A 23,787-nucleotide genomic window follows, 5' to 3' on the forward strand; every position below is an offset into this window, starting at 1 on the left:
AGTGAACAACAGTACTAACAGTGAACAACAGTACTAACAACAGTGGTGAACAACAATACTAACAACAGTGGTTTACCACAGAGTGTGAGAGAGAGAGAGAGATTGGGAGTGAGAGAGAGAGATTGGGAGTGTGAGAGAGAGAGAGACTGGGAGTGTGAGAGAGAGAGAGATTGGGGAGTGTGAGAGAGAGAGAGATTGGGAGTGTGAGAGAGATTGGAGTGAGAGAGAGAGAGAGATTGGGAGTGTGAGAGAGATTGGGAGTGAGAGAGAGAGAGAGGCTGGGAGTGAGAGAGAGAGAGAGATTGGGAGTGTGAGAGAGAGAGAGAGATTGGGAGTGTGAGAGAGAGATTGGGAGTGAGAGAGAGATGAGTGAGAGGAGAGAGATTGGGAGTGTGAGAGAGAGAGATTGGGAGTGAGAGAGAGAGAGAGATTGGGAGTGTGAGAGAGAGAGAGATTGGGAGTGTGAGAGAGAGAGATTGGGAGGTGTGAGAGAGAGAGATTGGGAGTGTGTGAGAGAGAGAGATTGGGAGTGTGAGAGAGAGAGAGATTGGGGAGTGTGAGAGAGAGAGAGATTGGGAGTGTGAGAGAGAGAGAGATTGGGAGTGTGAGAGAGAGAGAGATTGGGAGTGTGAGAGAGAGATTGGGAGTGAGAGAGAGAGAGAGATTGGGAGTGTGAGAGAGAGAGAGATTGGGAGTGTGAGAGAGAGAGAGATTGGGAGTGTGAGAGAGAGAGATTGGGAGTGTGAGAGAGAGAGAGATTGGGAGTGTGAGAGAGAGAGAGATTGGAGTGTGAGAGAGAGAGATTGGGAGTGTGAGAGAGAGAGAGATTGAAAGTTTGAGAGAGAGAGAGATTGGGAGTGTGAGAGAGAGAGAGATTGGGAGTGAGAGAGAGAGAGAGATTGGGAGTGTGAGAGAGAGAGATTGGGAGTGTGAGAGAGAGAGATTGGGAGTGTGAGAGAGATTGGGAGTGAGAGAGAGAGAGATTGGGAGTGTGAGAGAGAGAGAGATTGGGAGTGTGAGAGAGAGGAAGATTGGGAGTGTGAGAGAGAGAGATTGGGAGTGTGAGAGAGAGAGATTGGGGAGTGTGAGAGAGAGAGAGATTGGGAGTGTGAAGGAGAGAGAGATTGGGAGTGTGAGAGAGAGAGATTGGGAGTGTGAGAGAGAGAGAGAGATTGGGAGTGTGAGAGAGAGAGAGATTGGGAGTGTGAGAGAGAGAGAGACTGGGAGTGTGAGAGAGAGAGAGATTGGGAGTGTGAGAGAGAGAGATTGGGAGTGTGAGAGAGAGAGATTGGGAGTGAGAGAGAGAGAGAGATTGGGAGTGTGAGAGAGAGAGAGATTGGGAGTGTGAGAGAAGAGAGATTGGGAGTGTGAGAGAGAGAGATTGGGAGTGTGAGAGAGAGAGATTGGGAGTGTGAGAGAGAGATTGGGAGTGTGAGAGAGAGAGAGATTGGGAGTGTGAGAGAGAGAGAGATTGGGAGTGTGAGAGAGAGAAAGAGATTGGGAGTGTGAGAGAGAGAGATTGGGAGTGAGAGAGGGAGAGAGATTGGGAGTGTGAGAGAGAGAGAGATTGGGAGTGTGAGAGAGAGAGATTGGGAGTGTGAGAGAGAGAGAGATTGGGAGTGTGAGAGAGAGAGATTGGGAGTGTGAGAGAGAGAGATTGGGAGTGTGAGAGAGAGAGAGATTGGGAGTGTGAGAGAGAGAGAGATTGGGAGTGTGGAGAGAGAGAGATTGGGAGTGTGAGCGAGAGAGATTGGGAGTGTGAGAGAGAGAGAGATTGGGAGTGTGAGAGAGAGAGAGATTGGGAGTGTGAGAGAGAGAGAGATTGGGAGTGTGAGAGAGAGAGAGATTGGGAGTGTGAGAGAGAGAAGAGTTTGGGAGTGTGAGAGAGAGAGATTGGGAGTGTGAGAGAGAGAGAGAGAGATTGGGAGTGTGAGAGAGAGAGAGAGATTGGGAGTGTGAGAGAGAGAGATTGGGAGTGTGAGAGAGAGAGAGAGAGATTGGGAGTGTGAGAGAGAGAGATTGGAAGTGTGAGAGAGAGAAAGAGATTGGGAGTGTGAGAGAGAGGAAAGAGATTGGGAGTGTGAGAGAGAGAGATTGGGAGTGCGAGAGAGAGAGAGAGATTGGGAGTGTGAGAGAGAGAAAGATTGGGAGTGTGAGAGAGAGAGATTGGGAGTGTGAGAGAGAGAGAGTTTGGGAGTGTGAGAGAGAGAGATTGGGGTAGTGTGAGAGAGAGAGATTGGGAGTGTGAGAGAGAGAGGATTGGGAGTGTGAGAGAGAGAGAGATTGGGAGTGTGAGAGAGAGAGAGAGATTGGGAGTGTGAGAGAGAGAGAGAGAGAGAGACTGGCCGCCGCGGCCGCTCACCTGATGGCCTTGGGTCGGGCTCTGGGGCGGGGCTGTTGACGCCGCGGGGAGGTTTTGTGCGCAGCAGCTCCCGGCACGGCCCGCCACGGCCGGTAACCTGGTGGCTTTGGGTCGGGGCTGTTGACGCCGCGGGGAAGTTTTGTGCGCGGCAGCTCCCGGCACGGCCCGCCGCGGCCGGTGACCTGGTGGCTTTGGGTCGGGCTCTGGGGCGGGGCTGTTGACGCCGCGGGGAAGTTTTGTGCGCGACGGCTCCCGGCACAGCCCGCAACTCAAGGCCCAGTCATCCCGGGCTGCTAGGCCGCGCCCGGCGCCGGCACAGCCGCTCGAAATGGCCGTCAAAGTAGGCGAGCCTCCGGGCGAAGGGCAGGGGATCACTTCATTTCCTACTGTTGCTAAATACAATTTAAAACTCAAATAAATTGTTATTTTCCTTAGTTCCCTAACACACAGAAAGTGTGGGAAAAAAATCGTGAAGAATCAAGATGGCGGCCACTCACCTCGGTTCAGAATGATAAGGCCCGCCCACACACGCACCGATTGGTCAACCGTCAGGTCACTGAACTGTAGGATTGGTCAATCGTCAAGTCACTCAACACTCAACTGTAGGATGGCCCGCCCGCACGCGCAATGAACCCGCCCCCCGTGACGCAGCGATTGGTCTACCGTCGGTCAACTGTCAGGTCGCTCGACCGCACGATTGGTCAACCTTCACGTCACTCAATGCTAATGAGCAAATGAGCGGAACTTTTCCCATTTAATGAGCGGAATTTTGAACATTTTTTGGATACCGTGGGCATGATTTTTGTCTGACGGAAAAGTAAATATGCCTATGACCGGTCCGTAATCGTAAGCTTTCTTTTGATGTGATGAACATGTAGGTACGCTCTATAACTTTCGAACGTATAGAGAACGGACAGACAGACAGACAGACAGAAGAGATCTTTTATATATATAGATAGATAGATATATAGATGCCTCAAGAAATGAATGCAGTTATTACAGTTCCGGATTTTCCGCTAGCAGTTATGTCTTGTGTTCATGGCTAGAGGACACGTTCCTTAATCAAAGTAAGCAACCTATGAACCAAAAACCAGCATGCTTATGCATGTGGTGTATGGGACAGTATCCCCATATTTAGCAAACAACACCCTAAACATGATACTGTATGTTGTTCACTGAGCATTGGATGAGAAGCCCACCGCATTCTCCCATTCCTTCCAAAGGTGGTAAATAACATGCTATCAGACCAATGTTACTTGGTCACATTGATTTGCAGGTTAAATGATGCACAAAAACCAAAAGATGCAGCAACATACCCAACAGTGCATTAATTAAAAACCAATGAAACTAGAATCAATTAATATAAACATTTTAAAAGACAGTTTCCCACAGAGTCTGATAAGCACTGGGACTTTTGAATGGAATAGTCACAGCTGTCTCTTGGAAGACCTTAAGATTGCGATGTAACAAATGAACAATTCACCCACAGGAGTTCAAATGCCTTTGTTAGAACTAAAGCTTGGCAGCAAGAGCTGTGCCGTGGCACTTCTCTCTTGTTATAGCCATTATTTTTAAACTGAGAATTTAACAGATTGAGGTGTTAATGTTTCGATATTTGTCATTTCCGATATACATTTCCCCTAACAAGAGTATCACCCTTATGATGGATCCCTTTAATGGCTCATGAATCATAACAGAATCATCTTCACTGTCTGTCTATCCGCATATATTAATATTTCAAATCTGCTATACCAGCCACCAAGGCCAACTTTTGACAATTGATTTATGAACAAAGGCATTCATTGCTTTCCCATAGATGTCCCAGCTGCAGTCCTCTAGCTTGAAATATACTGAGGAAAGCCAGCCTCATTTTACCTGAGAAACTGTTCTATGTTTCACACAAATAAATCTAACATTTCTACACAATCATCAAAATAATTTACCTCTTTAAACATTTTACACTTCTTACAAACATCCAACATACCATTCTACTATTTAACTATTTATGCCACTTCATTTGAAATAAAAAAAACTCTTGGCCTGAACACTTCCCTCTGCAACTGGACCCTGGACTTCCTAACAAACAGACCCCAGTCTGTCAAATTAGGTAACCACACCTCCCCCCCCCCGACCCTGAACACGGGGGCCCCACAAGGATGTGTGCTGAGCCCCCTCCTCTACTCCCTCTTCACCCACGACTGTGTGGCTGTTAATGGTTCCAACACCATCATCAAGTTTGCAGATGACACCACGGTAGTAGGCCAGATCACCAACAACGATGAGTCAGCCTACAGGGAGGAGGTCCAGCATCTCGTGAAGTGGTGCACCGACAACAACCTGGCCCTTAACACCAAGAAAACAAAGGAAATAATCGTGGACTTCAGGAAGTCCAAAGGCGGAAGTCACACCCCCATCCACATCAATGGGGCGGAGGTGGAAAGGGTGGCCAGCTTTAAGTTCCTCGGAGTCTACATCACGGAAGACCTCTCCTGGTCCCTCAACACCTCCTCTCTGGTGAAGAAGGCCCAGCAGCGCCTATATTTCTTGAGGAGGCTGAAGGGATGTAATCTGTCACCCCCGATCCTCTCTAACTTCTACCGCTGCACTATAGAGAGCATCCTGACAAACTGTATCATGGTATGGTACGGCAGCTGTAGCTCCCATGACCGGAAAGCCCTGCAGCGGGTAGTCAAAACTGCCCAACGCATTACCGGCACCCGGCTACCGACCATAGAACATATATATCAGAAACGCTGCCTACGGAGGGCACGGCCCATCATCAAAGACCCTACCCACCCCAGCCACAGTCTGTTCGCCCTCCTACCATCAGGAAGACGCTACAGATGCATTCGCACCCGTACGACCAGATTTAGGAACAGCTTTTTTCCCAGGGCTGTCATCCTACTGAACTCCACAAATAAACACTAAAGCCTGCACATCTGCCGATGCACTTTATTATGGTCATATTTATGCTAATATATATGTACAAATGTATGTTGAAATGTTTAAGTGTCCTAATCTAAATTGTACACTCTCGGGAGCCGCAAGCCTACATTTCGTTGTACTGCACTTGTGCACTAACAATGACAATAAAAGTTGATTTGATTTGATTTGATTCTGTCCAATCTGGTTATCCATATCATTTACCTAGAAGTTGTGATTTTAACACTACTTTGGAAAGATTGATAATTGACAATATTCTCACTGGAGTTTAAAGTTTCTTGTATTTAAAGCCAGATTCTGCAGTTCTTGTGCTTTGTCTCAATCATCAGATGTTTACTGTGTTTGAGAGGGACCAAAATGTCAATTCTGTAGTTTTAATATTGGAGACCAAAATAAAAAAAATTGATCAACAACAACAACTTGTATTTATATAGCACCTTTAACATAGTAAAACGTCCCATGGCGCGGCACAGGAGTATTATAAGACAAAATATTTGATACCGAGCCACATAAAGAGAAATTAGGACAGGTAACCAAAAGCTTGGTCAAAGAGGTAGGTTTTAAGGAGCGTCTTAAAGGAGGAAAGGGAGGTAGCGAGGCGGAGAGGTTTAGGCAGGGAATTCCAGAGCTTAGGGCCTAGGTAACAGAAGGCAAGGCCACCAAAGGTGGAGCGATTATAATCAGGAATACTCAAGAGGGCAGAATTAGAGGAGCGCAGCTATCTCGGGGTCAGGGTGGGGGGCGGGGGGGCGTTGTGGGGCTGAAGGAGATTACAGAGATAGGAAGGGGCGAAGCCATGGATGGATTTGAAAACAAGGATGAGAATTTTGAAATCAAGGCACTGCATAACTGGGAGCCAATGTAGGTCAGATAGCACAGGGGTGATGGGTGAACAGGACTTGGCGGGAGTTAGGACACAGGCAGCCAAGTTTTGGATGACCTCAAGTTTACGTAAGGTGGAATGTCAATACATGAAATAAGTGGGAAGTAAACACTATTTTTAAAATGAGGAAACATGAAAGCTTAAAATAATTTACAGAAAAGCTTAGCCAATTTTATATTGGAGGGGAGTTCTTTCTCTCACAGGGTGGAAGCATAGCATAGGGTGACCATATTTCTAAACCAAATCCAAGGAGACACAAGGTGGGAGGCACAGCAAAGTAGCCAGGAAGCGTTTCAAGAAAACCAGCATGACAACTTTGTTGCTTCTGCTAGTGGAATACATGTAGAGACAATGCCATTTTCACTTTACACCAAATCTTGAATCTTGCGTGTGTTCTGGCAATAGTGCTGTACCATCTATACTTGTCCCCGAATACCCTAACTTTAATTTCTCAATTTTAAATCTGTTCCAAACAGACTGAGATTTTCCATAAAAAGTGTGAAACACCCTCTGCCTCAGAAGGTTTCAGAAACCTCTTACCGGTTCGGAGAATTTAGAGCTAATCATATGGATACACCATACTAATCTGAGGTAAAGTAAATCCACTCACCCATCAGCTCTCACTGCGCCCTTGTCTTCTCCCACGCATTTTAAAGGTTCCGCCCTCTGGTCACTCACTATTGGCCGAAACACGGGGTCAGGTGACTCAATCCCCCAGAGTGCAGTGCAGCCCGAGCTATCGATGGGGCCGTTTCTCCGCCACGCTGCATTGTGGGAAGGCAGGGACGCCATCATCGCCTCCATTCAGCCAGATCCTGGAATGCGTTCCTGAGCTCAAACTGGGCAGGAACAGGCCAAGAATCTCCCCCGGGGTTTCTGTACATTCACATTTAAAAAAAACAAAGACTCTATAAGGGGACGAGTTTTCTGAACCGGGGACACAGTACCTCATCTGGGGACTGTTCCTGGAAAATGGGGATGTATGGTCAGCCTAGCATAGCAGATCATGCTTACACCAATATAATCCACCATAAGGACAGAATAAGAGCAGGATGAGTCATTGCCTCTGCAAACTCAGCTACAAAACAAGTTGTTGAGGAAAGACAGGATAAGGAGATCTGATTCAAATGTGGTTCAGATTAGTCATGGAAAAGGTTCATTAAAATGCCTGAAAATATCAAAAAATACAATTCCAGTTATCCAAGATATAAACTCCCACATCTAATTGCCTAATTCTTTAACATACAAGTAAACTGGAATCTTTACTTGATGGTAAGATGGGTGTATTGTATATCATGAAGTATCTGTACATCAAGTCACAAAATGTATTTCAAAATAAAACCAGTACGAAAGTGAATAGCTGGACCATACAGACGAGGAAGATCAACAAGTTCAGTCTCCGATCAGTTCAGTGATCTCTGCTGGGATGGTGGCAGAAAATCAGTTAGCCTGAGCACTTCTGGGTTAGGCAGGAAAGTCAGGTTGGCTGGCGTCTGTTCCTGACCTTTACCCAGTACCCCTGCTGGACACATGGACTGTGGACATCAGTAAAGAACCGAGTTATGTTCATTTTCAACTTGTTCATGGTCGAAAGGCATGCCAATATTCATTATCTAGATTCACACATTAAGAATGGCAAGTTGGGCAAGATATCGGATGGCATCCAGTATAAGAACATAGGAACATAAGAAATAGGAGCAGGAATAGGTCACTTGGCCCCTCGAGCCTGCTCCGGGCTGATCTTGGGCTCAAAACCACTTCCCAGCCCGCTTCCCATGACCCTTCACTCCCTTATCTTGCAAAAATGTGTCTATCTCCACCTTAAATGTATTTAATGACCCAGCCTCCACAGCTCTCTGGGGCAGAGAATTCCACAGATTTACAACCCTCTGAGAGAAGAAATTCCTCCTTATCTCAGTTCTGAAAGGGCGACCCTTTATTCTAAAACTGTGCCCCCGAGTTCTATATTCCCCCATGAGGGGAAACATCCTCTCTGCATCTACCCTGTCGAGCCCCCTCAGTATCTTACATGTTTCAATAAGATCAACTCTCATTCTTCTAAATTCCAATGAGTATAGGCCCAGCCTGCTCAACCTTTCCTCATAAGTCAACCCCCTCATCTCTGGAATTAACCTAGTTAATCTCTGAACTGCCTCCAATGCAAGTATATCCTTCCTTAAATAAGGAGACCAAAACTGTACGCAGTACTCAAGGTGTGGTCTCACCAATACCCTGTACAGTTGTAGCAGAACTTCCCTGTTTTTATACTCCAACCCCTTTGAAATAAAGGCCAACATTCCATTTGCCTTTTTGATTACTTGCTGTACCTGCAGACTAACTTTTTGTGTTTCATGTACAAGGACCCCCAGGTCCCTCTGAATTGTAGCATTTTGTAATCTCTCTCCATTTAAATAATAATTTGCTTTTTTATTTTCCCTGCCAAAGTATATAACCTCGCACGTTCCCACATTATACTCCATCTGCCAAATGTTTGCCTACACACGTAGCCTGTCTATATCCCTTTGCCGGTTCTTTGAGTCTTCTGCACAACTTGCTTTCCCACCTATCTTTGTATCATCTGCAAACTTGGCTACATTACACTCAGTCCCTTCATCCAAGTCATTAATGTAGATTGTAAATAGTTGAGGCCCCAGCACCGATCCCTGTGGTACACCACTAGTTACCATTTGCCAACTGGAAAATGACCCATTTATCCCGACTCTCTGCTTTCTGTTAGTTAGCCAATTCTCTATCCATGCTAATATATTACCGCCAATTCTGTGAACACTTATCTTATGCAGTAACCTTTTATGTGGCACCTTATTGAATGCCTTCTGGAAATCCAAATACACCACATCCACTGGTTCACCTTTGTCCACCCTGCTCATTACCTCCTCAAAGAACTCCAGCAAGTTTGTTAAACATGAAATAACAACAGAAAATGCTGGAAAAACTCAGCAGGTCAGGCAACATCCGTGGAGAGAAATTTGAGTTGACGTTTTGGGTTGGACCCTTCTTCAAAACTGGAAAGAAAAGAAACTGGATCGGAGGCAGGGCTGCGATCGGACAAAAGAATAAAAGAAACAAAAGAAGTAAAAGAGATTGGAAGCTAGACGAGATGGTGATAGGCTGGGATTAGGTGTAAAGTGTACTGGCAGGGCAAAAGATAGCTGCCAGGTGTGAGAGAGAAACAAAAGGAAAGGGGGGGGGGGGAAAAGGAGTGGAACAATTACAAGAGAAAATGAAATGGGGGCCGAGCTTATGATCTGAAATTGTTGAACTCGATATTGAGTCCGGAAGGCTGCAGACTGCCTAATCGGAAGATGAGGTGCTGTTCCTCAAGTTTACGTTGAGCTTCCGTGGAACATGATTTCCCTTTCATAAAACCATGCTGACTCTGCTTGACTGCATTATGATTTTCCAAGTGCCCTGCTACTGCTTCCTTAATGAAGGACTCCAGCATTTTCCCAATGATAGATGTTAGGCTAACTGGTCTATAGTTTCTGTTTCCTGCTTTCTGTTTCCATCCTTTTTTTAATAGGGGTGTTACATTTGCGGTTTTCCAATCCGCTGGGACCTCTCCAGAGTCCAGGGAATTTTGGTATATTGCAACTGTAATGTATGTACCTTTAAGGGGGGAACTATTTTCTACAGCTCATGTATACTGTAGTACCGGCAGTGACCACACCTGTATATAACACTGAGTAGTAATCTGTTGTTTCAGTTGCAGTTTGAACCACGTTGAGTAAACACCTGTTGTACTGTTCTCTGCAGTCCTTTTCTTATTATTACACGGACGTAACAGTGGCGATGAGCAAGTTCGAACCTACCTGCAACTCTGCATCACCTCCCAGGGATTCGCTCCTGGAGAACAGTGGAAGAAGGTCGAGTCCAGAAGCACGGGCGTCGACCACGAGCAACCGCCCAGTCATCCAGCGGAGATTTGAGCATCGCAGGGGAGGCTGTCGAGAGCCAGGCTTGGCTCTCCAGTCACGGTGGTCCAGCGAAATGGGTTGGCAACAGGAACTGCGCAGACCCTTCCCGGACAGTGACGGGCTAGAGCCCGACCGAGCGGCACAGAAAAAGGCCGAGCAGCGTCGACGAGGGAGAGAGGGCAGAGCGCATAGGGCGCAGCCGGTGTTCAGGACCGAGCGGAGTCAACGGGGGAGAGAGGCAAGAGAGAGCAGAGCGCAGCCGGTGGTCAAGGGCCGAGCAGCGTCAACGGGGGAAGAGAGGCGCGCAGGAAAATGTGACGCGCTGCCATTGCCATGAGGACCGCAGAGAGCGGCATTGGCAGCAGCGCAGGAGCAGCGCACGAAACCCACAGGGCGTCGCCAATTGCCACGAGGACCGCCGAGAGCGGCGTTGGCAGCAGCGCGGGAGACGCCATTTTAAGCCGCAGCGGGGAAGAAAGGAAAGCGCGGGAGACGCCATTTTAAGCCAGTCTAACCACACCCAAAAATGCCGAAGAGTGGCAGTATCACAGCGTTCGACAATGAAGTCGAAGATTGGATGACATATGTCGAATGCATAGAAGTATAAGAACATAAGAACATAAGAAATAGGAGCAGGAGTAGGCCAATCGGCCCCTCGAGCCTGCTCTGCCATTCAATAAGATCATGGCTGACCTTGGGCTCAAAACCACTTCCCAGCCCGCTTCCCATGACCCTTCACTCCCTTATCTTGCAAAAATGTGTCTATCTCCACCTTAAATATATTTAATGACCCAGCCTCCACAGCTCTCTGGGGCAGAGAATTCCACAGATTTACAACCCTCTGAGAGAAGAAATTCCTCCTTATCTCAGTTCTAAAAGGGCGACCCTTTATTCTAAAACTGTGCCCCCGAGTTCTATATTTCCCCATGAGGGGAAACATCCTCTCTGCATCTACCCTGTCGAGCCCCCTCCAGTATCTTATATGTTTCAATAAGATCAACTCTCATTCTTCTAAATTCCAATGAGTATAGGCCCAGCCTGCTCAACCTTTCCTCATAAGTCAACCCCCTCATCTCTGGAATTAACCTAGTGAATCATCTCTGAACTGCCTCCAATGCAAGTATATCCTTCCTTAAATAAGGAGACCAAAACTGTACGCAATACTCAAGGTGTGGTCTCACCAATACCCTGTACAGTTGTAGCAGAACTTCCCTGTTTTTATACTCCAACCCCTTTGAAATAAAGGCCAACATTCCATTTGCCTTTTTGATTACTTGCTGTACCTGCAGGCTAACTTTTTGTGTTTCATGTACAAGGACCCCCAGGTCCCTCTGAATTGTAGCATTTTGTAATCTCTCTCCATTTAAATAATAATTTGCTTTTTTATTTTCCCTGCCAAAGTATATAACCTCGCACGTTCCCACATTATACTCCATCTGCCAAATGTTTGCCTACACACGTAGCCTGTCTATATCCCTTTGCAGGTTCTTTGAGTCTTCTGCACAACTTGCTTTCCCACCTATCTTTGTATCATCTGCAAACTTGGCTACATTACACTCAGTCCCTTCATCCAAGTCATTAATGTAGATTGTAAATAGTTCAGGCCCCAGCACCGATCCCTGTGGTACCCCACTAGTTACCGTTTGCCAACTGGAAAATGACCCATTTATCCCGACTCTCTGCTTACTTTTAGTTAGCCAATTCTCTATCCATGCTAATATATTACCGCCAATTCTGTGAACACTTATCTTATGCAGTAACCTTTTATGTGGCACCTTATTGAATGCCTTCTGGAAATCCAAATACACCACATCCACTGGTTCACCTTTGTCCACCCTGCTCATTACCTCCTCAAAGAACTCCAGCAAGTTTGTTAAACATGATTTCCCTTTCATAAAACCATGCTGACTCTGCTTGACTGCATTATGATTTTCCAAATGCCCTGCTACTGCTTCCTTAATGAAAGACTCCAGCATTTTCCCAACGATAGATGTTAGGCTAACTGGTCCATAGTTTCTGTTTCCTGCTTTCTGTTTCCCTCCTTTTTTAAATAGGGGTGTTACATTTGCGGTTTTCCAATCCGCTGGGACCTCTCCAGAGTCCAGGGAATTTTGGTATATTGCAACTGTAATGTATGTACCTTTAAGGAGGGAACTATTTTCGACAGCTCATGTATACTGTAGTACCGGCAGTGACCACACCTGTATATAACACTGAGTAGTAATCTGTTGTTTCAGTTGCAGTTTGAACCACGTTGAGTAAACACCTGTTGTGCTGTTCTCTGCAGTCCTTTTCTTATTATTACACGGACGTAACAGTGGCGACGAGCAAGTTCGAACCTACCTGCAACTCTGCATCACCTCCCAGGGATTCGCTCCTGGAGAACAGTGGAAGAAGGTCGAGTCCAGAAGCACGGGCGTCGACCACAAGCAACCGCCCAGTCATCCAGCGGAGATTTGAGCATCGCAGGGGAGGCTGTCGAGAGCCAGGCTTGGCTTTCCAGTCACGGTGGTCCAGCGAAACGGGCTGGCAACAGGTACTGCGCAGACCCTTCCCGGACAGCGACGGGCTAGAGCCCGACCGAGCGGCACAGAGAAAGGCCGAGCAGCGTCGACGGGGGAAAGAGAGAGGGCAGAGCGCACAGGGCGCAGCCGGTGTTCAGGACCGAGCGGAGTCAACAGGGGAGAGAGGCGAGAGAGAGCAGAACACAGCCGGTGGTCAAGGGCCGAGCAGCGTCAACGGGGGAGAGAGGCGCGCAGGAAAATGTGACGCGCTGCCATTGCCATGAGGACCACAGAGAGCGGCATTGGCAGCAGCGCAGGAGCAGCGCACGAAACCCACAGGGCATCGCCATTTGCCACGAGGACCGCTGAGAGCGGCGTTGGCAGCAGCGCGGGAGACGCCATTTTAAGCCGCAGCGGGGAAGAAAGGAAAGCGCGGGAGACGCCATTTTAAGCCAGTCTAACCACACCCAAAAATGCCGAAGAGTGGCAGTATCACAGCGTTCGACAATGAAGTCGAAGATTGGACGACATATGTCGAACGCATAGAAGTATAAGAACATAAGAACATAAGAAATAGGGGCAGGAGTAGGCCAATCGGCCCCTCGAGCCTGCTCCGCCATTCAATAAGATCATGGCTGATCTGATCCTAACCGCCAATCTACCATCACAGAACCAGCTCCTGAATCTAACAGAATTAGACACACGAAATAGGAGCAGGATCAGGCTACACGGCCCCTGGGCCCGCTCCGCTACCCATAGGGCCATGACCGATCCGATCCTAGACTCATGTCCAAATTCCTGCCCGCTCCCCATAACCCTTTATTCCCTTTACTTCTAGGAAACTGTCTATTTCTGTTTTAAATTTATGTAATGATGTAGCTTCTACAGCTTTTTGGGGCAGCATATTCCATGGACCTACCACCCTCTGAGTGAAGTAGTTCCTCCTCATCTCAGTTTTGAAAGAGCAGCCCCTTATTCTAAGACTATGCCCCCTAGTTCTAGTTTCACCCATCATCGGGAACATCCTCCCCGCATCCACCCGATCCAACGCCTTCACAACCTTATATGTTTCAATAAGATCGCCTCTCATTCTTCTGAACTCCAATGAGTATAGTCCCAATCTACTCAACCTCTCCTCATATGTCCATCCCCTCATCCCCGGGATTAACCGAGTGAACCTTCTTTGCACTGACTCGAGAGCAAGTATGTCTTTTCTTAAGTATGGACACCAAAACTGTATGGAGTATTCCAGGTGCGGTCTCACCAATACCTTGTACAACTGAAGCAATACCTCCCTATTTTTATATTCTATCCCCCTAGCAATGAAAGCCAACATTCCATTGGCCTTCTTAATCACTTGCTGCACCTGCATACTAACCTTTTGAGTTTCGTGCACCAGGACCCCCAGATGCCTTTGGACTTCAGTACTTTCCAGTTTCTTGCCATTAAGATAATTAGACACACGAAATAGGAGCAGGATCAGCCATGATCTTATTGAATGGCGGAGCAGGCTCGAGGGGCCGATTGGCCTACTCCTGCTCCTATTTCTTATGTTCTTATGTTCTTATAATAACTTGCTCTACGATTTTTCCTGCCAAAGTGCATAACCTCACACTTTCCAGTATTGTATTCCATCTGCCAAATCTCTGCCCACTTACTTAGCCTGTCTATGTCCCCTTGCAGGTTTTTTATGTCCTCCTCACTCACTACTTTCCCTCCCATCTTAGTATCATCTGCAAACTTTGATATGTTACACTCGGTCCCCTCCTCCAAATCGTCAATATAGATTGTAAAGAGTTGGGGACCCAGCACTGACCCCTGTGGAACACCACTAGTTACTGATTGCCAGTCCGAGAATGAACCATTTATCCCAACTCTCTGCCTTCTGTTAGGTAACCAATCCTCTATCCATGCCAGAATATTACCCCCAATCCCGTGATTTTTTTATCTTAAGCAATAATCTTTTGTGTGGCACCTTGTCAAATGCCTTTTGGAAGTCTAAATACACTACGTCCACTGGTTCCCCTTTATCCACCCTACATGTTACTTCCTCAAAGAACTCCAGCAAATTTGTCAAACATGACTTCCCTTTCATAAAACCATGCTGACTTTGTCCTATTAAATTATGATTATCCAAATGTCCTGTTACTGTCTCCTTAATAATGGACTCCAATATTTTACCTACCACAGATGTTAGGCTAACCGGTCTATAGTTTCCAGCCTTCTGTCTACTGCCCTTTTTAAATAAGGGTGTTACATTAGCAGTTTTCCAGTCTGCCGGGACCTTTGCTGAGTCCAGGGAGTTTTGGAAAATTATTACCAATGCATCCACAATCCCTACCGCCACTTCCCTCAAGACTCTAGGATGTAAGCCATCAGGTCCAGGTGATTTATCCGCCTTGAGTCCCATTATTTTACCGAGTACCACTTCCTTAGTGATTTTGATCGTGTTTAGCTCCTCCCCTCTATAGCCCCTGTTTGTCCAGTGTTGGGATATTCTTAGTGTCTTCTACCGTAAAGACTGATACAAAATATTCATTCAGTGTTTTTGCCTTCTCCATATTTCCCACCACTAATTTCCCGGTCTCATCCTCTAAGGGACCAACATTTACTTTAGCCACCCTTTTTCTTTTTATATAACTATAAAAACTCTTACTATCTGTTTTTATATTTTTTGCTAATTTAATTTCATAATCTATCTTTCCTTTCTTAATCAATCTTTTTGTTATTTTTTGCTGTCTTTTAAAGTTTTCCCAATCCTCTATCCTCCCACTAGATTTGGCTACCTTATATGCCCTTGTTTTTAGTCGAATACTATCCTTAATTTCTTCACTTAGCCACGGATGGCTGTCTTTTCTTTCACACCCTTTTCTTCTCAGTGGAATATATATTTTTTGGAAGTTGTAAAATAACTCCTTAAATGTACACCACTGATCATGTATCGTCTTACCCTTTAATCTATTTTCCCAATCCACTCTACTCAATTCCGCTCTCATACCTTCATAGTCTCCTTTATTCAGCGAATGAAGTGCCAGATGACAAGAAAGCGCTGATATTGTTGAATTCAGTGGGTGCAAAAACGTATGGCTTACTACGAAACCTAGTAACCCCAGAGAAGCCAGTAGAAAAGGATTTTGAAAACATAGTGTCAATCCTACAGGACCACTTAAACCCCACACTGCTGCTGATAGCAGAAAGATTTAAGTTTCACAAAAGGAACCAGCATAAAGATGAAAGTAATGCTGAGTATTTAACAGAACTGCGCAAGCTATCGAAACACTGCGAGTTTGGAACGGGACTAGCAGATACTTTAAGGGACAAGTTTGTGTGTGGGCTTCAAAGTGAAGGAACCCAGAAACGGCTTCTATCAGAAAAGGATCTTACGCTGGACAAGGCTTTCAGCATTGCAGTATCACACAAAGCAGCAGCACAGGGCGCTGCAGAGATACAACGGAGACCGCAAGAATATGGCACAAATGAAATGTCATACGGAACAGTGAAGTGCTATCGCTGCGGCAGAACAACACGCGACCATAATGATTGCTGGCTCAAGGACAAAGTGTGCAGACAGTGTGGAAAAGTAGGACACATAGCAAGAGTCTGCAGGTCGGGAAAGAAAACCAGCAGCAAGAAATCTCCACAGGAAAAGTACAAGAAGGTACATAAGGTGATGGAGAGTAGTTCAGATGAACAGAAGAGTGATACAGACTCCGGAAGCAAGGAGCTGGGTTGCCTGAAACTACATAATGTGATCAAAATGGAGGATCACCAAACTATCTGGGTCATGCTCAAGATAGCAGGAGTCCAAGTGAAAATGGAATTGGACACAGGATCAGCCCTAACAGTCATAAGCCGAAAGGACTACAAGCGGCTATTCTCACATATACCCTTGAGAGATACAAAGATTGTCTTGAAGACGTACACGGGGCAAAAAGTCTACCCCAAAGGAAAAATAAGGGTGAACGTCATATATAACGGCAAGGAAACACCAAAAATGGACCTATATGTATTGCCAGATGGAGGACCACCACGACTAGGACGTGAATGGATCCGGAAGATACAGCTAAATTGGCATTCCATACAAGCACTGACTGTAGATGCCAAAAAGGATGACGACGTCACACCTGGAAGACTGTTAAAAATGCTAACTGACGCACAAGAAGTGTTCCAGCAGGGACTCGGAACACTAAAAGGCATAACAGCGACAATCAAAATAGAGGAAAATGCAAGCCCAAAGTTTTTTAAGGCCAGACCGGTACCTTATGCGATCCACACAGCCGTCGAAGCAGAGCTGGAAGATTTGGAACGTTCAGGAGTACTGTCCAAAGTGGACTGGAGCAAGTGGGCTACACACATCATTCCTGTAATGAAGAGGTCGTTGAGTAATACGCCTGGGGAACCAAAGAAGGTTCGCATCTGTGGGGACTTTAAGGTGAGAGTGAACCCAGTCCTTCACACTGTACAATATCCGCTTCCGCTGATTGAAGATATTTTCGCCTTGCTATCTGGAGGGAAACGCTTCACTAAGATTGATCTGGCCCAGGCGTACCTGCAAATGGAGGTAGAAGAAGCCTCGAAACAGTACCTCACGATCAACACTCATAAAGGTCTCTACCAATACAACCGGCTGGTGTTCGGGGTAGCATCAGCTCCAGCTATTTGGCAAAGGGCAATGGAACAAGTCCTGCAGGGGATTCCAGGGACCCAGTGTTATTTGGACGACATCCTGGTCACGGGCGAAAATGACAGCGATCACCTCGCCAACCTGGAGCAGGTACTCACTAGATTGAAGGAATATGGGCTCCGAGCTAATCGTCACAAATGCGAGTTTTTCCAGAAGAAGATCTCGTATTGTGGCCACGTTATTGATAAAGAGGGGTTACATAAGTCCCCTGAAAAGATTGAGGCAGTGGTCAAGGCTCCAGCACCGGAAAATGTGTCACAACTGAGGTCGTTCCTCGGGCTGGTGAACTACTACCATAAGTTCTTGCCGAATTTGTCTACCGTACTACACCCACTGAACACCCTACTGCAAACGGGGGTACCATGGAAGTGGAGTGATGAATGTAAATGACCTTTCCAGAAGAGCAAAGCATTGATCACATCAATAGAGGTGTTGGCTCATTTCAACCCAGCACTACCAATTCGGTTGGCGTGTGATGCATCACCCTATGGCATTGGAGCGGTGCTGTCGCACAAATTCCCGGACAGCTCGGAGAGGCCAGTAGCCTTTGCGTCTCGGTCACTAACCTCAGCCGAGCGTAACTATGCCCAGATTGACAGGGAGGCCCTCAGCCTAGTGTGGGAAGTGAAAAAGTTCAATCACTGTCTGCACGGGCAGAAGTTCACCTTGCTGACTGACCACCAACCACTTGTCTCCATCTTTAATCCAAAGAAGGGCGTTCCGGTGATGACTGCGCAACAGCTACAAAGATGGTCCCTTTTTCTAGGGGCGCACCAATATGAAATCGATTATAAGGGCATGAAACAGCATGGAAACGCTGATGGGCTATCACGCCTGCCACTGCCTACTGCGGAGGAAGCACCAGCAGTGGATCCTGTCGAAATATTTCATTCGACGATAATTGAATGCTTGCCAGTAACTAACGCTGGTATGGAGAAGGAGACCCGAAATGACCCGACACTGTCTCAGGTATATGATTTGACGGTGAAGGGATGGCCAGCACATGGCGACTCACTGTTGCCAGCATTCTCATCCAGAAGATAACAGCTGTCAGTATGCCAGGGGACCTTGATGTGTGGATCCCGAGTGGTAATGCCACCCAAGTTAAGGGAGAGAGTGCTCAATGAGCTTCACGAAGGTCATCTGGGAGGGGTGAAAATGAAAAGCCTTGCTAGGGCTTATGTGTGGTGGCCGGGGATCGATCAGCAAATCGAGGACCTGACAAATAGCGGCTCAGGATGCCAGAAGGTCCAAAATGCACCACCACATGCCCCTCTACACCCAGGGGAGTGGCCCTCATCTCCATGGCAACGGGTGCATATTGATTTTGCTGGTCCATTCATGGACTCAATGTTTTTAATAGCCGTGGATGCGCACTCGAAATGGCCTGAGGTGATCAAAATGTCCTCCACCACCACGGAGAAAACTATTGCAGTCCTACGGACCATTTTTGCCAGGAATGGCTTGCCAGAACAGATTTGCTCTGATAACGGACCACAGTTTGTGTCCGAAGAGTTTTGAAGATTTATGAAAAGGAATGGGGTAAGGCATTACACATCCGCCCCGTATCATCCAGCCACAAATGGATTGGCTGAGAGGTTCGTACAAACCTTTAAAAAAGCAGTAAAGGCCATGTGCGATGACGACATTTCACTGCAGCATAAGGTGGACAATTTCCTGTTAGCCTACAGAAATGCGACACATGCAGTCACCAACCAGGCCCCGGCCATGATGCTCTTTAACCGAAGGTTGAGATCTCGTCTGGATTTGCTCAGACCAAATGTACGAAGAGATGTTGAGAGTAAGCAATTCCAGCACATCAATGAAAAGCCGACAAGGAGCTTCAATATAGGGCAACCAGTCTTGGCCCGCGACTACCGAACAGAGAAATGGCAACCAGGAACGATATGCACACGGCAGGGGCCACTAATGTACACAGTGGACGTTGGGGAGAGCATCGTGAGACGCCATGCTGACCAGATCCTAGAGTCACAGGAACGAGTCAACCCCATGCCTCGCCCATACGTACCTGGTGATGAACCCGACGTACAGGTAGCATCTACCCCAGAAACAGTAGCATCGGAAGCTGATGAACCAACCGATGACAGGGGGCCAGAATCGCCTCCGCACCAAGAGCAAGACACTCGGGAAAGGCGCTATCCAGAAAGGATCAGGAAGCCTCCCCAAAGACTGAATTTATAAATAGACTATTTTCAGCTAATGTTGCATGTTAAAAGTGTTAATTGTAATTAGTTTGATATTTAATTGTTAAATGAGTGTTATGGTACTGTTAATCTAAAAGGGGAGGAATTGTAATGTATGTACCTTTAAGGGGGGAACTATTTTCTACAGCTCATGTATACTGTAGTACCGGCAGTGACCACACCTGTATATAACGCTGAGTAGTAATCTGTTGTTTCAGTTGCAGTTTGAACCACGTTGAGTAAACACCTGTTGTACCGTTCTCTGCAGTCCTTTTCTTATTGTTACATGGACATAACAGCAACCAATGCATCCACTATCTCTGCAGCCACTTCTTTTAAGACCCTGGGATGCAGGCCATCTGGTCCAGGGGACTTGTCATCTTTTAGTCCCATTATTTTACCAAGTACTATTTCCTTGGTGAGTGATTGTCTTTAGTTCCCCCCTCCCTGTGGCCCCTTGATTATCCATTATTGGGATGTTGTTAGTGTCTTCTACTATGAAGACAGATACAAAATATTTGTTCATCTGTGAAGTTCAATGCCAGTAAGGAGTCAATGCATTCAGGAGAGGAAGGGGGGAAGGGAATGGAGAAAATTCCCAGAAAAAGAATGACGAGGAAAAAAATCCAAATATGCATATACACTAAAGGTTGAAAATTCAACTCTACAGGGAAGTGTTAAATGTCAATTCTTCACTAAAGTACAGTTTATGCTGCATGTCCCTAATATTTATCCAGGGATTAGCTAAGATTATAGAAACATAGAAACATAGAAGATAGGAGCAGGAGTAGGCCATTCGGCCCTTCGAGCCTGCTCCGCCATTCAATGTGATCATGGCTGATCATCCAATTCAGTACCCTGTCCCTGCCTTTTCCCCATATCCCTTGATCCCTTTAGCCTCAAGAAATATATCCAACTCTTTCTTGAATATATTTAATGAACTGGCCTCCACCGCCCTCTGTGGCAGAGAATTCCACAGGTTCACCACTCTCTGGGTGAAGAAATTCCTCCTCATTTCAGTCCTAAATGGCTTACCCCTTATCCTTAGACTATGACCCCTGGTTCTGGACTCCCCGGCCATCAGAAACATCCTTCCTGCATCTAGTCTGTCCAGACCTGACAGAATTTTATAGGTTTCGATGAGATCCCCTCTCACATGACCTTAAACTTATTTACGCTCTAAATTTCCCCCTACTTTTCTTTCTTCTGGTCTCCCGAGGCCATACACCAGCTATAGCCAAGCAGATAAGCAGGCAACCTGCTCCCAGACTTCTATCAGTGCTGTTCTGAACTGGCCACATGAACTGCATCAGGCTGGCCTGAGAATCACCTCCTTCAATTTTACCTTCCCTGTGGAGAAGGGCCTGGAAATGATCACTGCCTTCTCATAAAAAACTGCTAAGATTAGGAGATACGCAGCGTGGGGAGATTGAATCTATCTTGGAAGTACAATAAGAGCGTTACTTTTATCTTTCCAAATACCACACAAATGAGCCCTGAAATCGCAAGACTCCGCTCCTGATTTTCCAACCATTGGAATCAATAGCCGGAATACTGAGACACTCAAATTGGGCAGACAAACTTCTGTGCCCATATCTCCACTGAACTAAACTCTTGTCAGGCTATGGCATAAACCATAAGGCATTTCCAGCAATAAAAAAAACAAACTTCAGTGGCATCCCTAAAATCAGGGAATTGTGTTCTCGCAAGGTCACGTAAGTTTATTTCTCAGTGAATCCCTACCAGAAACTGATTATCCTTTTCCCACTGCAACATCCTATAATTATCTCTGGTGTTGTTTTGCAACCATAAGTTTATTCACTAGGGTGTCGATAAACACCAGAAGGTTTACTTGTATGGTCTTTGCTGTACTTGCAGCCAGCCTGCTTCGTGCTGTCCTCATTACCTCAGTTGCCCTACTGTGATGGCAGGGTCAACTAAACAGTTGAGATTTTTCTCCTGGCATCTGGATTAACTTGTCCAGAGAGCGGCTTCAAACTAAACTATTTGTCCTAACTGAGACTTGTCCTTGATCACTTCAGCAGTGTGGCTTTCATCCAATTAGAAACACAACAGCTTTTTTTTTGTTATAAGTCACTCCGTGCTGATAACGACACTTCACCACAGGGAGAGGAAAAATAAAGAGTTGCATTTGCCGGAACCCAGGAGCAGGTTGTCTGCACACCTGCTCTGCAGAAGTATGATATGTGGCCCTGGAAATCTAGAAAACAGAAAAGGAGAAAATAGGAAATAACATTCAAACATCACAATATCACAATCGACATGCAAGCGCAGTGTTCATGCTACACAGCAACCCATTCTAGTGAAAAATGGATATGAAAATTCTCATTAGAGATCCAGGAGGCACTACCAGTATAGCTGCGATACCAACAAGTATCTAAATCTCCGACCATATACATCCACAGCACGATTCACTTGCAGGCCACATTAATGCCATCTATATTACAATGCATGTATACACCTGTCTTGTCTCAGAGCATTTGTACTTTACAATGCAGCATATATCTTGCCACAACAGATTCTAATCAAAGGTATTTCATTGCCCATTTATTTTGTCCATTTATGCAAATCCATTTTATCACAATGTATTGGAGTGAGATCCAAGCTGCACATAAATACTGTTTCCATTCTTATTTATCTATTCAACAAGTATACTGTCACTTTTGTCTGTCATTCTAAAAAGCAGGTGAAACAGATTTAATTCAGTAGAAATGTTTACAAAGTTAATAATGTTACAGTTATCAGTCCAATATTTAATGCAAAAAGATAATACACAACACAATACCAATTATTTCAAAACATCACAAAACCCATCCAGCAAAGGGATTAAGGTTTAAGCAGCCAGAAACAGAAACTACACTAATATATAACTAATTCTAGTGAATAAGAAATTCAATAAAATATAATTTCAATTTTACAGCACAATATCACAGACAACATCTACACACACAGTGTAAATGCTTCACAGCAAACCAGTTTAATGAAAAGTAGATATGAAGGAAGGAAAGGAAGGAGGGGGAAAATTCACTAACTGATGACCAGGTCAACCCAGCCACCTCTCACATGCAGCTGGAGTAAGCACTGGGAAAGGCTGGAGAGAAGCCCATCTCCCAACCTCTCAGGCAGGGAATGATGCACTGCGTGGGAAAGGGGGCCTGCAGGCAAAAATAATTATAAAATTTAAAGTTCAACATAAGTATAAGTTCAAACTATACTTTTCCAAAAAGCAAACAATCGTCAATGCTCACACTTTTCTCTTTCCACAAATATAGTGCGGTGTGTACATTCTGAAGCTGATCTACAATATAATATCAATCAATTTGCTGGATTGGCCTTGCATTAAAGGTCATCTTAAGAAAGGCCAAATCAGTCTGACAACAAATCCAAAATCAAAGTTAAATGTCATGGATAATTTTGCATGTTTACCACTCTTATACAACAGCGAAACCTGGGCTCCTTACCAACACCAAATGGTGAAGCCAGAAAGATTTCAACAAAGACATAGAATCCTCATTAAAAATAAGTGGCAAGACAGAGCAACAAATACCAAAGTGTTGCAGTGCAGCAATGTGACTTTCATCAAGAATTATGATTGTGTAGGTGTATCTCCGATGAGTCAGTCATGTTATCCATAGGTCAGTTAAATAGCTTCTACAAAGTTATATTCTACAATTGCTAATGACAGTAAAAAAGACAGGGGTTGCAGCAAATATTTCAAGAATAATCTGAAGCAAAGCCGAGATTGTGAGTCACCCAGAAACTTGGGAAATATTAGCCAACAGTCACAGTGTGAAAGTCTGCATGAAGCATTCCATCATACACTTTAAAGCCAACGGAGTGTTAAGAAAAGCGACACTGCCACAACAACTTGCATTTATATAGCGCCTTTAATGTTGTAAAACATCCCAAGGCGCTTCACAGGACCATTATCAATCAAAGTTTGACATCGAGTCACATAAGGAGATATTAGGACAGATGACCAAAAGCTTGGTCAAAGAGGTAGGTGTTAAACAGCATCTTAAAATGAAGAGGGAGAGGTAGAGAGGTGGAAAGGTTTAGGGAGGGAATTTCCAGAGTTTAGGACCTAGGTAGCTAAAAGCATAGCCGCCAATGGTGCAGCGATTAAAAGTAGGCGATGCGCAAGAAGCCGGAATTGGAGGAGCGCAGAGATCTTGGAGGGTTGTAGGGCTGGAGGAGGTTACAGAGTTAGGAAGGGGTGAGGCCATGGAAGGATTTGAAAACAAGGATGGG

The 23,787-nt window shown here is 45.7% G+C and overlaps 1 protein-coding gene across 3 annotated transcripts in view; it reads right to left on the reverse strand.

Annotated features, from left to right (window-relative positions):
* The window catches only part of LOC147110997 (microphthalmia-associated transcription factor-like), a 439,553-nt gene that overhangs the window by 349,511 nt on the left and 66,255 nt on the right, over window positions 1-23,787 (reverse strand). Inside the window, exon 2 of one of the 3 annotated variants that reach the window (XM_086001446.1) lies at window positions 6,799-7,064. The exons of the other annotated variants lie outside the window; for them this stretch is intronic. Coding sequence (XP_085857572.1) covers window positions 6,799-6,992 — 194 coding nt within the window. The 5' untranslated portion in view covers window positions 6,993-7,064. The remainder of the gene's footprint in view (window positions 1-6,798; window positions 7,065-23,787) is intronic. 3 annotated transcript variants of the gene reach the window in all.

The sequence above is a fragment of the Somniosus microcephalus genome, chromosome 11 (assembly GCF_052327205.1).
Source record: "Somniosus microcephalus isolate GS21.2 chromosome 11, FLI_Smic_1.0, whole genome shotgun sequence".
In the NCBI taxonomy this organism is placed as follows: Eukaryota; Metazoa; Chordata; class Chondrichthyes; order Squaliformes; family Somniosidae; genus Somniosus; species Somniosus microcephalus.